At 39.5% G+C, this 15364-nt stretch overlaps 1 protein-coding gene and 1 pseudogene across 1 annotated transcript; both read left to right on the top strand.

Annotated features, from left to right (window-relative positions):
• Positions 1-5163: 5163 nt before the first annotated feature.
• On the top strand, positions 5164-9611 carry LOC110786190 (acyl-CoA-binding domain-containing protein 3). The gene is made up of 4 exons (XM_021990730.2): positions 5164-6144; positions 7415-7520; positions 7635-7707; positions 9326-9611. The coding sequence occupies exons 1-4, from the start codon at positions 5381-5383 to the stop codon at positions 9337-9339; spliced, it is 957 nt and encodes a 318-aa protein (XP_021846422.1). The 5' UTR covers positions 5164-5380; the 3' UTR covers positions 9340-9611.
• Positions 9612-13014: 3403 nt separating this feature from the next.
• Positions 13015-15043, top strand: LOC110786173 (subtilisin-like protease SBT1.7; annotated as a pseudogene).
• Positions 15044-15364: the final 321 nt, after the last annotated feature.

The following is a 15364-nucleotide window of genomic DNA, read 5'->3' as shown; positions in this document are numbered from 1 at the left end:
ATACTTGGACCAAGGGCATTATTTCCTTCATACCGGACGTCGGAGGACGACGGTGGCGCGGCAGCGGTCACGGTTCGGCGGCTGGAGAAGGAGGGAGGAGAGGCTTTGTGAGTTTCACGTGAAAGGAGAGAGCAAAAGTACATGAGAGTTCATGAGGGTTTGAGAGGAGAGAGAAAACATTGTGAGTAAACTTTTGGGTTTGGGGTTTATTTGGGCTTAGATGTTTTAATTAGGCTAGGATTAGGATTCCTTTTCTAATTTCAAAAGTGTTCGTGTCTAAACCCGAATAGAAATACTTTTCTAAAACCGAATTGTTTCTATGTTTCAAATAGTTTTCGGATTATGATTCTAAAAATGTTTGATTTCATAAATCATTAAAATATTTGAAATGCATTTAAATAAAATAAATATACATTCACTATATATATTTATTACTAAAATTCACAAATATAATTAATTACTTCCCCTGTTCTTATTTAAATGACACAATTGGATTATGGACACTATTCATACAAGCTCTTTTGACTTCATTTTGTGATTTATACTTAAGGAAAAATATAGTCTTGTGGAGTCTTATTAGATTCGTATCAATAAATATTATTTTAATATCATCTTTTTATAATTTTTTCTTATCCATAACTGAAGATATTAGTGTTTGAAATCATGTGTTGGCAAACGTGCCTAAATAATTGTGTCATTTAAAAAAGAACGGAGGAAGTATATGTTAAAATATATTAATAACTTTATAAATTTACGGGGGATTATAGTTCATGACGGAAATATGAATATTATCCAAGTCGTAGATGTTGCCGGAAATGGAAACATGGCTCGTATCGGAAAATATTATCGGAAATGGAAATATTGTCGGAATCGGAAATATTGCCGGAAACGGAAATGTTACCGGAATTGGAAATATTATCGGAATCGGAAATATGGTCAGAACGGAAATATTCTTCGAATCGGAAATAAATTCCGGAATCGGTAAACGAATCGGAAGCGCGACATGCGAATGCTCGACGAACGAGCTTGAGAGACGCAAGGCCCAGCGCAAGCGCCAGGCCCAGCGCCAAGCAAGCCCGCGTAGAGCAAGCACGCTTGGGCTGAGCAAGTGCAGCAGCGCCCAGCTCTTGGGCCGCGTGTTGTGGCTTGACGCCAAGAATTGCGCAACAACGTGGGCTTAGGCCACACGCTGCAAGGCCTTTGGCCGACCGGTTGCTTGCACGGTAAGCAAGCTTGTGCGCCAAGATACTTGCGCGGCAAGTAGTTTGTGCCACAAGTTATAGTTTTCCTAAATCTACTAAAATTAGACATTAAGGGTAGATCTGAAATACTTAGTATTTGATTGTCCCTAGAATTCTAATATTATTAATTAACTAGAGTCCTAATAGATTTAGTTAATTGGATCCTAGTAGGATTGTAATTCCTTATTTCCACCCTATAAATATGTGATTAATGATCACAATTTATTATTCTATTCTAACACATTAAATTCAAGGGAGAATTTAATACTTGCCTATCACGATTGTGAGTTACCCGAGTGCACATAAAACCTTAGAGAATATTCTAGTTGGTTGAATCTAAGGCGGATCCGAACGTGCTGTGGACTATCTACGGAGGGGCGACATTTGGAGTCCTGTACTTGTTCTTGTTCGGTTCGGGAGCAGCTAGGGAAGGCACGCATCACATAGTATGTATACTAAATTATGCTAATTGACTACATGGCAATTAATTTGAATTCCTGGCTTTATGGTTTTCCGCATGAATTATATTGTTTAGATTATTCATAACCTAACACCTTCCATTTCTGTACCAGTAAGTATTTCCCTACAAAACCCCGCAGGGTAGATCAGATCAGTTTCCGGAGGATGAAGAAAGCGGAGATTCAACAAAGGATTATTGGTGTGGATTCTGTGTTGATTCATTCCCTCTGTAATAAGGGCAAGAACTGTTGTAACATTACCCATACTATTCCTGAAAATCCTATTATTCCTCGCTAACCAAAGTCCCGAAAGAGAAGCAATAAAGTATACGGTCCTCAGACTATCTTTTCCATCCTGGCATTGGAAAAGCCGGATATAGTAGAGAAACCAATCGACGAAGGAAAGGTCCTCATTGTTTTCTGAATGGATCGCAAGGGATCCAAACCTCCACACTTGTTTCTCTAGATCACAAAAGCGGCTAGGTGTTGAAAATCCTCGTTCTCAGTTGCACATAGATCACAAGTAACAGACATCGGAATTCCTCTCTTCGCAATATTAACCTTTGTAGCAATTCCTTTGTGAAACAATTCCACACAAAACGTTTCCATTTTGGAAGGATCTTGAGAGCCCAAAGAATCTTGAAGAAATCAATGCCTCGATGAGGCGAAGCTAGAGCTGATCAACGATGGCCCGGCCCGATCCGGCCCGAAAATTACCGGGGTTTGGGCAGATTATCCCGGCCCGAGTTTCGGTCCCGACCCGAACATTTTAAAAATTTTGCCGGCTTTGGGCAACATAAAACAACAATTTTAGTTATAAATTTGGCCCAACCCAAAAATGGCCCGAAAAGCCCGCTATTTTTACCCCGAAATAGCGAGTTTTGGGCACAAAAAATCGGCCCAAAGTTTGGCCCGACCCGGCCCGGCTCGACATAATGGACAGATTTTTATGCCCTCGGCCGACCCGAACCCGGCCCGGCCCGCCTTTTGATCAGGTCTAGGCGAAGCTAAACCATAGTACTCAATAGCTAACATTGCATAAGCTGTTTTGACAGTAAACTTACCTGATTTGTGGAATCGCCAGTATTGGAAATCATTAGCAGTAGTAGAAGGTAGTTCCATTGCAGCAATCTGTCGAGCATCCTCAAACTCAGAGCAAGATTTAACCCTATGAAGATTCCAACCAGTCCCAGTCGGAAGAATGAACTGATTCACCATCCATCTCCTAGCATTTCGAAGGGTAACATTTGATTTAAATTCCGGAACTCTTCCATTTACCCATCTATCTTTCATTCCCAATTTTCCACTCACAACCTTGAACTGTTAGGTTATGATACATATGAATAAACATAAATCATGCGGAAAAACCATAAAGCCAGGAAACATATTATTTACACATAATCATATAGCATAATTTAGGTGCATAGACTTTATAGCGTGCCCTCCCTAGCTGCGCCCGAACCGAACAAGAACAAGTCTTTAGGGCTCCAAGTGTCGTCCCTCCGTAGATAGTCCACAGCACGTCCGGATCCACCTTAAGATTGACCAACTAGAATCGCCCTTAAGGTACTATAATTTTCGGCAATTATGGGCAAGAATGTGACTGAGTTTTTGCTCTCAAAAATCACTTTCAATACTTCAAAACTCGTTATAAATTGTGAATCCAGGCCACATATTTATAGGGGTATGGAAAGAGAATTGGAATCCTACTAGGATACGAATTAATTAAATTAGAATCCTAGTAGAACTCTTATTTAATTAATTTATCTTTTAGGATTAGGAATTTAATCATATATCGAATCCTGATAGCTTTAGGATTCGTATAGCACGTACACGAGCATCGCACGAGCACCGCACACTCGTGCAGGCCTTGCGGCCCACGCTGAGCGCACAGCGCTCGGCCCATGCTTGCTGCCTGTGTCCGCGCGCGCGCCCAAGGCCTTGGCTGGGCCTGGCCTTGCGCTGAGCCTGGTCGAGGCTTGGCGTGTGTTGGTGAGGCGCGTGGCTTGCTGGGCGATGGCCTGGCTTCGTGGTGGGCCTTCGTCTAGCGAGCCTCGTCCGATGCTAATTCGTACGATACGCTTCCGATTAAATTCCCGATTCCGGAAATCATTTCCGATACGAGCAATATTTAATATTTCCGATTCCGGAATTAATTTCCGTTTCGAACAAATATTTAATATTTCCGTTTCCGGAATTATTTTTCGATTCCGATAATATTTCCGATTCTGACAATATTTCCGTTTCCGGCAATATTTCCGATTCCGGCAATATTTCCATTTCCGATAATATTTTCCGATACGTACCATGTTTCCGTTTCCGGCAACATCTACGACTGGGATAATATTTATATTTCCGATACGATCCATATTTCCGTTTCCGGCAATATCATCGTTTCCGGAGTATTCATTTCTTGCTTGTGACGATCTCAGCTCCCACTGAAAACAAGATCCGTCGATTCCGAATATCCATAGATGGAGTATTTAATGCCATTAAATATTTGATCCGTTTACGTACTATTTGTGTGACTCTACGGGTTCAGTCAAGAGTAAGCTGTGGATTAATATAATTAATTCCACTTGAACTGAAGCGGCCTCTAGCTAGACATTCAGCTCATTTGATCTCACTGAATTATTAACTTGTTAATTAATACTGAACCGCATTTATTAGACTTAATATTATATGCATACTTGGACCAAAGGGCACTATTTCCTTCATGAACCACCTAAAAAATAATTTAAAACTTATTTTTTTTATCACCTGAAAACGGAAAAATAGATGAAACATTTATGTGGGGCACATTAATTCAATTTTTCCTCCAATTTTTTACACTACATGTGTGATTTTCTTTAACTCCTTCACCCTCCTCTCTTTACCGTGATTGAATTTTGTCAATTTTGTGAATTAGAGGGGATATGTGAATTCATGGATGAGAAAGAAGTAGGGAAGAGAAGGGAATTAAATACATGACATCGTGGAAGATAACATATCAGAATATTACCGTTATTGTAGCCTCCATCATAATATTTTCATATTTGTTTTCCATTTTTCAGGTCGTAAAAACAAGTTTTAATTTTTTTTAGGTGATAAAATACATGTTTTACTTTTTTAGCTGGTAAAAAATAAATTTTCGATATTTTAAGATAATAAAAGTAATTTATCCTATCTTCAATGACAAAATTTTAGACAGAGATTTTCTTCTCCGAAACAAACTCAACCATAGTTAGAATCGGACTCGAACCCACACCAAAGTTGGTAAGCAAATCATCAACTCCGAGACATTTTTGTTCCGTGAGTCAAGAACATGTCACGCAAGACCAAGTAATAGATCAGATCATCTGTTGGAGTATTCGGATGACTACAAATCCAGAACTTTAGGTAGAGTCGTAATTAATTAAACTCGCGTGATTAGGCACGGCAATGATGTTATCCATCCACACCGTCGATTTCATGTTCTTTCGAAGAACCCCGCCAAGTAACCAAAGTCCTGCCCCCATAAAACATGGACATTTTATAAAAGCAAAAGTTCCCTCTCCGAATACAAGAATATGCTTTGCCTTTCTCTCCATATATTCTCCTCTTATTAGATTTCCTCTGAAATTCTGCTGACATTATTATCAGAATTGTTCATCTTCTTTCTCCGTTTCTTAAATTCTTTCTCCTTTTGGCACTATTCTAATTATGGAGCTTCTTTACGAGTTGCTATGGAAGGCGTGTTCTTGGTTTCTGCTATCTGTCCTTGTCGCGAGATTTATTTCATTGATTGTTTGCTCAACTGATGATTGTTCAGCTTCTGGATTAATCACAGAAAAAGGAATCAAACGCTCTGCAACCCTTGATCACGAGGATAGATTAAGGGTTTGTGATTCTGGGAGCGAAAAAAAAGGGGTTAAATTTGTTGCTAAAAATGTTAAATTTGTTGAATCAGGGTTTAATCAAGACGTAGTTAAAGGGTTTGAGATTGGTGAATTTGGTGAAGTGTTGGTTGACCAGAATAAAGAGGAGGAAAAACTTGTAGGGTTTGAATGTGAGGTTGGTGGGAAGAAATCTGTTGATCATGTACAAGAAACAATAGTGGGATTTGAGGATAGAGAGTGTCATGGAACTGGAGTGGTTTTTGGTAGTGAAGGAGTTGTTGATGATGAAAAGGCGGTCGAAAATTCGAGCAATGTATATAAAGGAGAGATTAGTGGTAGGGGGTTTGATAGGGAGTATGAGGGCGGTTTAAGTGATGAGGAGGGTTGGGAGGGTGTTGAGAGAAGTGAATTGGAAAATAAATTTGCAAAAGCTATGAATTTTGTCCAGTGTAAAGACAAGGAAGGGCGATTATCCAAGGGGGGTAATGATGTAATGATGCAATTGTATGGGTTGCAAAAAGTTGCAATGGAGGGAACATGCCATGAACCTCAACCCATGGCACTTAAACTCTCTGCCCGTGCTAAGTGGTATTTGCACCTCTATATCTTTGTCTTTAATATATGACATTGGTTTCAGAACTCTGTTTTTTTATGGAATATACTGTTTATATTTATGAAAGCAGTATTGCTTCAGCAGTTAATAATGTTCTTTGAGTATGGATTGTGTGTGTGTTTTTTTTGCAGTTAAGCTCTCTGCTCGTGCTTTGTCTACATGATTATATGAAATTCTATGTTTTGCTTCATATACTTAGAGCTCTATTTTTATACATTGTGTTGTTAATATTGTGCAGTGTTGATTTTAGCAGATTTACTATGTGTTTTTGTTTGTGGCACTTAAGCTCTCTGCCTGTGCTACATGTTATATGGAACTGTATGTTTCCCTTCTACATGACTGTTTGTAGAGCTCTACTTTTGAGTAATGTATTGTTGACATACATTATTGACTTAGCAGTTGCTTATGCTCTTGGAGACTTGGAGTATTGTTTTTGACTGAGTATATTTGTGCGTGTGTGCATATGCATGTGAAACTAACCTGAAAAGAGGCCTTTTAAGATAAGCTAGTTGACTGTTGTTGATAATGCTGAGGAACTTCATTTAAATACTTCCATAGCAAAGACATTCCCTTCGTCTGAGATAGTAGGCCAAAACCTCTTTCTTTTTTATATATTATATATAAGAAGTATTTTTTTCACATCATGTAACTAAAACATATAACTTGTTTTCGTATGTAACTGTTAGACTATTTGCTTACATAAAAACCTAAGAATTTTCCATATTAGTTGGGCCACTTTTTCTTAAGCGGTCAATATGTTTTATTGGACTGAGCCATGTCTTCATTTCCCCTGTAATTCTAGTCTCTTGGCAGTATTTCCAGAATTTTTATGAAATTATGGATAACGTCATTTAGATGCAAAGCGTACACCTGTGTACGTGTGTGTGATTGTAGACAATGTAGTTGCAACTTACAACCAAAAGAGCTTGTTGACCCTTTTTGGCTCAAGATTGGAGCTTTCCACTGTTTCTGATTCCTGACTAAATTTTCACAGTTAAAGAGCATGAATATTAGGTGAAGTTCTCGATAATTATAGTAGCTCTAAGTTTTTTGATAAACTCTGTTTACGGGCCTGCGAATAGCTATATGTAGAGAACTTAGGGAATGTTACGAACCAGATTTCCGGTATGTATATAACTTGATAGGAATCCGAATCTCTATAAAACAGGTTTTAGGGAAAAACTATACTTTATTAGGAATCAAAACAAGGTAGTCTGCTGCTAAATGTTGTTTGTATTGTGCTAGGAATGCATGGCAAAGACTAGGAACTATGACCCAAGAAGATGCTATGGAGCAGTATATGACCCTTCTTTCAGACAATATTCCTGAATGGATTGGAGACCAATCATCAGTAAGTCTTCTCTGATTGCACCTTTCTAACACACCCTTGGCTGAACTCAATCTTTAAATGGCTCACTACTGATTGCTAACATGAATTTTCTCTTTGTATGTACAAATTTTGAAGGTAGAACAGAAACCAAGATCTTCCACGGCAGGTGTAGATAGTTCTCAAGAAGATAACATCTTTGGTCCATCTGGTAAGATTACTTGGTTACTGTTCTTTCAATTTTAAAAGAACTTTCTGGATATACTGATTGATTTTATGCACATGTATATAATATATTTCTGGTCTCTGGATTAATGAAGTCCATTGTTCTACAAATTGGATCGAGAAAATTTTGATTAGAAGACATTTAGGATTTTAATATTCCCTCTCTGATAAACTTACCCTGATAAGTTAACATGAAGCGAGGGCTGACAATAAGATGCTTTTTGAGATAGAGTTGTCTTACATAATTTTCTCCTCTCATAATGGTCATACTGGTAGATTGCTTAACAATAAGCTAAACTGAAATAGGCTTATTGCGAAAGTTGGGTAACACACTAGGGTAAGTGGGTAACAGCAATTAGATTGCATCAGTACTTCATTACTGGTTGTGGTACTTGATATGGAGTACTTGATTATGATATTGCTTTTAGTGTTGATTTGTTTTCTTGGTATTCAATACTTCATACAGTCTACAATCACGCTGAAACCAGAACAAAGTGATGTCGTTGCTATGGAAATGGTAGCATCTCTATTTACTTGGATGTATTATAGTTATGTACCAATATCTGTGAAAAAAATAATCTGGTCCATGTTGGTTTTTATGTTCTGCTATGGCGGAATTAATAAAACTCCTATTGGATGTGCTTATGTTTCAGATATTTCAAGTATTAAAGTAAATAAAAAATTCTTATCACAAGAGTTTTATGGTTGGTTGGAAAGTATTTCAATGGATCTGTTGTATTTTAAGCACAAAACTGTTTTTGAAGGAGTAAGATACATGTTACTTGTGTCATGTACTTGTGTCATAATTGGGGTGAAGTATAGAGTTAAGGAATGACTAGGAATCTATTGTTGTTGTCGAAATTATTTTCGAGGAAAATGAAAACTCTCTTCAAATTATAAAAAAAAAACCCTTTAATAACAAAATTAAGGAATATTTTCCGCCTTCAAACAAAGTTTTCAAGATCTGTTAAAAATATCAGCACGATAGAAAAGGAAAACATTCATCGACAAATGCAGATTAACAGAAAACTACAGAGTGGAAATCCCAAACTATCCAATTCTTGCTCTTATCTTCTCTGCACCTGGTGTTTTCTTTCCAAATTTGTACCCAGCTAGCAGAATGAAATTAATACATAATTCATCAATGACTTCCGCAATAACGGCTAAACAGTAACGTAACTAGTGATGCCAAGTCGCCAACTGACAAAATAGTGAACTTGGCAGAACATAGTTTATAACTTATATGAACTGAAATCTGTGTCATCCATCACCTCTGTTTGATACCTATATGGGCTATATTCGAACATAGTACCAGCCGTAGCCACAATAATGCTTATGTTAATTACTCTGGCTAGAGTTGTGGGTCTTTATTTGAGCCCCAGAGATTGATTGATCCCTTATCATGGGGCTGTAATTTGCAAAATGTAATATCATCAAAGCTTTAGTTGGATTTTTCTGCTGTCATAACACGTTATCCCTTTCTTTCTGGTTTGAGAATAAGACCTCGCAGTTTCTGGTTACTGGTCAATTTTGATTTATTGCAACTACCTAAATTTTACTGGCATGTCTAGTTTGATGTTTGGTCCCATTTCACATTGTTTCAGGGTCCGTGGCGTAACTGCAACTGATATTGGAGGCATTTATCTGACGCATAATTAATCAGACGGTGGATCGATTCATTAGGCACGGCTGACATTCATATTTGATAAGATTGGTAGCTTTTTCATTTTTGTTTTAGTGACTGGGTTTTGAGATTCTGGTTATTTGCTGTGAATCGAAAGGCAGGAAGAAGGAAGAAGGGGGGGTCTTTATTTGGGGCTTTGCTATAAAAATAATATGTATATATTATTATTATCTTTAGAGTTTATGATATGTCAGCATTTTACACAATTCTTTCTTCTGGTAGTTAGGAAATCCAAATTACTTGGTATTTGATGTGGATATGCAACCTGATAGCTGTTAGTTTTGACCTTTTTCTGTGTAAAATGAAGGCAGACACCCAGGATAGCACTAAATTAATTAGGATTAACCAATATTATAGAAATACAATTAGCTTCTATAGGTTTTCATTGTTACATATTTCTATTTACCTTCTGATTTTCACATAGAGACTCTGAAATGTAAATTGTTCCCTACTTGCCGCAGACAACCTATAGCATTACTTTTGACTACCCAGATTCGTGGACATGGTGTTGCATACTACTTGCATGGTTGTGCTTACAAATGTGATAGCATTTATCTTTATTCATTAAGGTTTTCCTATTGTTCCTAGTATGGAACTTCTGCCTTTGAGCGTGTCGCTTCCCATATAGAACCAGGTCCATATCCACGGCAAGGTCCAGGATCATCGCCCATGCTAGAACCACCCCTCCAAAGCCACCACCTCCACCAAAACCAACACTACTGCCACCACTACAACCACCACCGCAACCTCCTCCAAAGCCACTGTGTTACGATAGTATATTAGTATATACGGAATATACGGAGTTATTATGTTAATATTGTAATATTAGATATACGGAATTACATAATTAGCCTTCCCTCATGTAATATATATACGGAGTAAATTAATGAGAAACACGGGGATTACATATTATTTGTCATGGTATCAAGAGCTTAGGTTAAACCCTAATTTTTTTCCGCAACGAGTATTGAGAAACGCAGTCAATCAATTGCGAGAGATATTAAGAGTCTTTGTTACGGTTGTTTGTGATTGCTAGACAACGAGTGCTTATTTGTTTGTCTCTTGTTGCAATCACAGTAGTTGTGTGACAAGGTTGAGAATTGTATTTGTTATATTACGGTATTCCAAACACGGGCAAGGATGATGAGGCAGTTGACACCACCGTTGATCTTGATTACTACCTTGGATCAGGTGATGGTCCGGGAATTGTAATTACGCTAGTCGTATTACGCGGGGCTTCGAACTGCGATCAACGGGCAAAAGCTGTACGTCGTTCATTGGTCTCCAAGTGGAAATACGGGTTTATCGATGGTACGATCGCAAAGCCTACGTCAGATGCTAGGAAGATGAAGCATTGGTTGGCTGTCAATTCGACAGTCGTCTCTTGGATAACTAATAATGTGGATGAGAATTTGAGGGCCACACTGGATGATTTCGATATTGCAAACGAGTTGTGGGCACACTTGAGAACACGTTTTTGCGTGGTAAGTGGTACACGAGTCTGTAAACTCAAAATTTCGTTGAGTGAGTGCAAACAGACGCCCACAGAAACAATCACGGAGTACTTCGGAAAGTTGTCAAAGCTCTGGAAAGAGGTAGTGCAGTATGCTCGGGTTCCGAAATATTCGTGTTGAGGCTGTAAGTGCAATATTGCGAAACAGGTGGACGAGATTCGCACTGAAGATTACTTACATTATTTTTTGATTGGCCTTGATAATCATTATGAGGCTATACGTGCTCAATTGTTGGCACAATCCCCTTTGCCCTCTGTTGATGAAGCCTATCAAACTGTGAGTAATACGGAGAGTTTGCAAGTGAAGGCAAGAAAGGAGAAGGAGGCAGTCATGGCTTTCAAAGTTGAATCGAAGGCTAAGCAGAGGTACGGAAACACTAGCGATAAGTTTTGCACTCACCGCAATAGAGAGGGGCATGACATAGCGAGTTGATATCAATTGATAGGCTTTCCCGAGTGGTGGGATGAGAAGAAAAGAGGTGGACGAGGGCCTGGAAGAGGTGGACGTGGTTCTTTTCGTGGAGGCAGGGCAGGTCGTGGCACTGCAGGGCTGCCTGCTGGTCTGACTCGCGCACGCGCAGTGAGCAGCAGCACTGCCGCAACATCAGACAGTGAGGGAGCAACTGCAGGGCTCGTGGGAGTTACAAGTGCTCAAGTTCAACAGATCGTTGATATCTTGTCCAAACCTACGATTAAGTTGCAAGGTAATATAGATTTTCGATGGATTATTGACACAGGAGCTTCAAATCATGTGACGGGCGATATTTCAATATTGAAAAACATCAAAACATCAGGAGATTGTTCGGTTGTGTTACTGGATGGTCAGTCGGCGAATTCAAATCAATATGGCTCTGTGACATTGGAGGGTGGATTAGTCCTTGAAAATGTTTTATTTGTGCCTACATTTAACTGCAATTTAATTTCTGTAACTCAATTAAGTGACGAATTAAACTGCTCAGCCCAGTTTACTAACAAAGTATGTGTTATACATGACCGCACGACGAGGATGGTGATTGGCGTGGGTGATCGACAGGAAGGACTATATTTTTTTCCGGGGAGTTCCGAGAGTACGGGTGCTAGCTGTTGAATGTGTGGTGGATTTGTGGCATCAACGAATGGGACATCCGTCGGAGAAAGTATTGCAGTTACTCCCTCCTGTGAGTAATACTAGTAGGAAGCATAATAAAGTTTGCGATGTATGTCCGCGTGCAAAGCAATGTAGAGAGAGTTTCCCAATTAGTGACAATCATGCTAGTGGAATGTTTGAGTTAATTCATGTTGATTTGTGGGGTCCCTACAAGACGCCTTCGTCTTGTGGAACGAAGTATTTTTTGACAATTGTTGACGATTTTTCTAGGGGTGTTTGGATTTATTTAATTAGCAATATATAAAACAGAAGTTGAGTTGATGTTTCTTAGTTTTGTTGCTATGATCAAACGTCAATTTAATCAAGTCATCAAGATTGTTCGGAGTGATAATGGAACTGAAATTTTAATTGTTTGCAAGGATATTTTTTCAAAAATGGCATGTTGTTTGAATCGTCGTGTGTTTGAACTCCACAACAAAATGGGAGAGTTGAGCGAAAACACCAACATATTTTAAATGTAGCGAGAGCATTGCAGTTTCAAGGAAATTTGCCAAAGAAATTTTGGGGGGAATGTGTTATGGCCGCTTGTTATTTGATTAACCGGACACCTACTCCGCTTCTCAATAATAAAACACCTTACGAAATGTTATTTGGTAAAGTTCCATCTTATGTGCCCATTCGTGTTTTTGGATGTTTGTGTTATGCTTATAATCTCCGGAGTAAGGGGGACAAGTTTGAGTCAAGAAGTAAAAAGTGTGTGTTTCTTGGGTATCCGTTTGGCCGGAAAGGTGGCAATTGTATGATTTAGAGACACGAGAGTATTTTGTCTCGCAGGATGTGAAATTTCATGAATATGTGTTTCCTTATGCGGTTGCCTCAAACGAGTTGATGGGTATGCAAAGTGAGAAAGGAGTGACTGATGTAGTATGGGAAGATGATGTGGGGTTCGAGAGTTGGCACCGAGAGTTGACACGAGAGTATTAATGTTCGTATATTGTTTCCTTACCACATGTATGCAACAACAGAAAGAAAAACTTACATAGTTCACATGGACAAGTCCCACATGCCAGCAAATTTCGTAGACTATCACAACTGGTACTACTCCTCTCTTCGGTCTGCTGCAGACACCGCAGAGATTCTCTATACTTACAAGAGTGTAATTTATGGCTTTTCGACGAGGCTAACTGAAGAAGAAGCTAACTCACTGGAGAGCCAACTAGGGACTCTCTCTATTGTGCTTGAATTACGATACGAGCTCCACACAAGACGAACAAAGTTAACTGAATTCCTGGGGCTGGTTAAAAGACTTGAGCTTCTTCCAGTCTCTACTTGAGAGAGTGATGTATTATAGGATTCATTGACACGGGTGTGTGGCCAGAACTTAAAAGCTTCGACGATATGGGGCTAGACCCTGTGCCCAGTAGCTAGAAGGGTGAGTGCGTGGAAGGTAAAAACTTGAAGTCTTCAGACTGCAATAGAAAATTCATAGGTGCGTGCAAGGTCTTTCTGCAAGGGGTATGAAGCTATTCTCGGGCCAATTGATGAATCAACACAAAGCAAATCGCCGAGGGACGGTGATGGACATGGGACCCATACGGCTACTACAGCTGCTGGTTCAGCCACTACTAACGCTAGTCTTTTTTGATATGCCAGAATTGCAGCATACAAAGCTTGTTGGCTAGGTGGGTGTTTTACATCTTACATATTAGCTGCAATGGAGAAGGCAATTGATGATGGAGTAAATGTTTTATCCATGTCAGTTGGGGGATGCATATCTGACTATTATATGGACATGGTTGCTGTAGGAGCTTTTACAGCAATGAGAAAGGGAATTTTGGTGTCCTGTTCTGCCGGAAATGCTTGACCGGACTCTAGCAGCTTGTCAAATGTTGCTCCATGGATAACCACTGTGGGTGCTGGTATAATTGACTGTGATTTCCCAGCATATGTTATCCTAGGAGATGGAAGGAATTTTACTGGTGCATCACTTTCCAGTGGTAAGCCTCTTTCCAGTAAGTTATTATCCCTTATTTATGCAAGTAACATGACAAACGGCAATCTGTATGTGATCGAGGGGGAAATTGGAGGACCCAAAAAGGTCTAGTGGTAAAGAGGGCGCGGCCTATGGTGAAGAGCTAGTAGCTGATGCCCACCTCATACCTGCAGCTTCTCTAGGACAAAAAGAAGCTGATGATATCAAAAAGTACATCTTATTCGATGCAAAACCAACAACAACAATTAGATTCTCGGTGACAGAGCTAGTTGTGAAACCATCCCCAGTAGTAGCATCATTTAGCTCCAGAAATACTAAAACCTGACTTGATTGCTCCAGGTGTCAACATCCTAGCAGGCTGGACAGGCAAGGTGGGCCCAGCTAGGTTGGAGAGTGATACTAGGCATGTCAACTTCAACATCATCTCAGGGACATCAATGTCATGCCAGCATGTAAGCGGTCTTGCTGCCCACCCAAAATGGAGCCCTGCAGCCATCAAATCTGCTCTTATGACCACAACATACACATCCTATAACAACGGAAACATTGATGTTGCCACAGGACTTCCATCCACACCATTCGATCATGGAGCCCTTGATCCAGGCTTAGTCTATGATGCGACAGTCAATGACTACATTGACTTTCTCTGTGCTCTAAATTACACCTCAGACCAAATTAAGCATACCAGTTCTCATGAATTCAGCTGTTCCTCAGGCAAGGCTTACCAAATAGGAGACTTCAATTAACCTTCATTCGCTGTCACTCTGGAAACGGCTTCAGAAAATGGAGAAAGTATGGCAATGAATTCTATCAAATACACAAGGACCCTAACTAATGTTGGGATACCAACAACATACAAAGCTTCAATATCCACGCATATCGCTTCGCTGAATCACTGACTTTCAACAAAATGAATGAGAAGAAGAGTTTCACAGTCACAGTTTCAGCCAATTCCATGCCCTCTGGCACTTCCAGCTTTCCTCATCTGACATGGTCAGATGGGAAACACACAGTGATTAGTCCAATCACTTTCACATGGACATGAACACACTGTAACATCAAAGGACCGCAAAGAGCTAGCTCACTAGATTAAGTAAATATTAGTGTCCATTTACTTATTATGTATATATAGGAAAAATGTATACATTAGGCCCCCAAGCAACATCAAGTATCAAACTATACTAATATACTTAAATATTTTTTTTAAAAAAAGCAAGGACACGTACTGAAACACTCAGACTTCAACTATTATCTTGAAAGAAACGGGATGGATTGCAGCTCGGTTGAGCAGCCGGGATTGGGGGCCCCGGCCTGCTTCCCGCCCGAAAGAACCGCCAGCCCGTACCAGGAAGAAAGACAGAATTGG

Source organism: Spinacia oleracea, chromosome 3, assembly GCF_020520425.1.
Source record: "Spinacia oleracea cultivar Varoflay chromosome 3, BTI_SOV_V1, whole genome shotgun sequence".
Lineage (NCBI taxonomy): Eukaryota > Viridiplantae > Streptophyta > Magnoliopsida > Caryophyllales > Amaranthaceae > Spinacia > Spinacia oleracea.
Note: the sequence above shows the minus strand (reverse complement) of the source record. Positions and strands in the feature narration are given on the sequence as shown.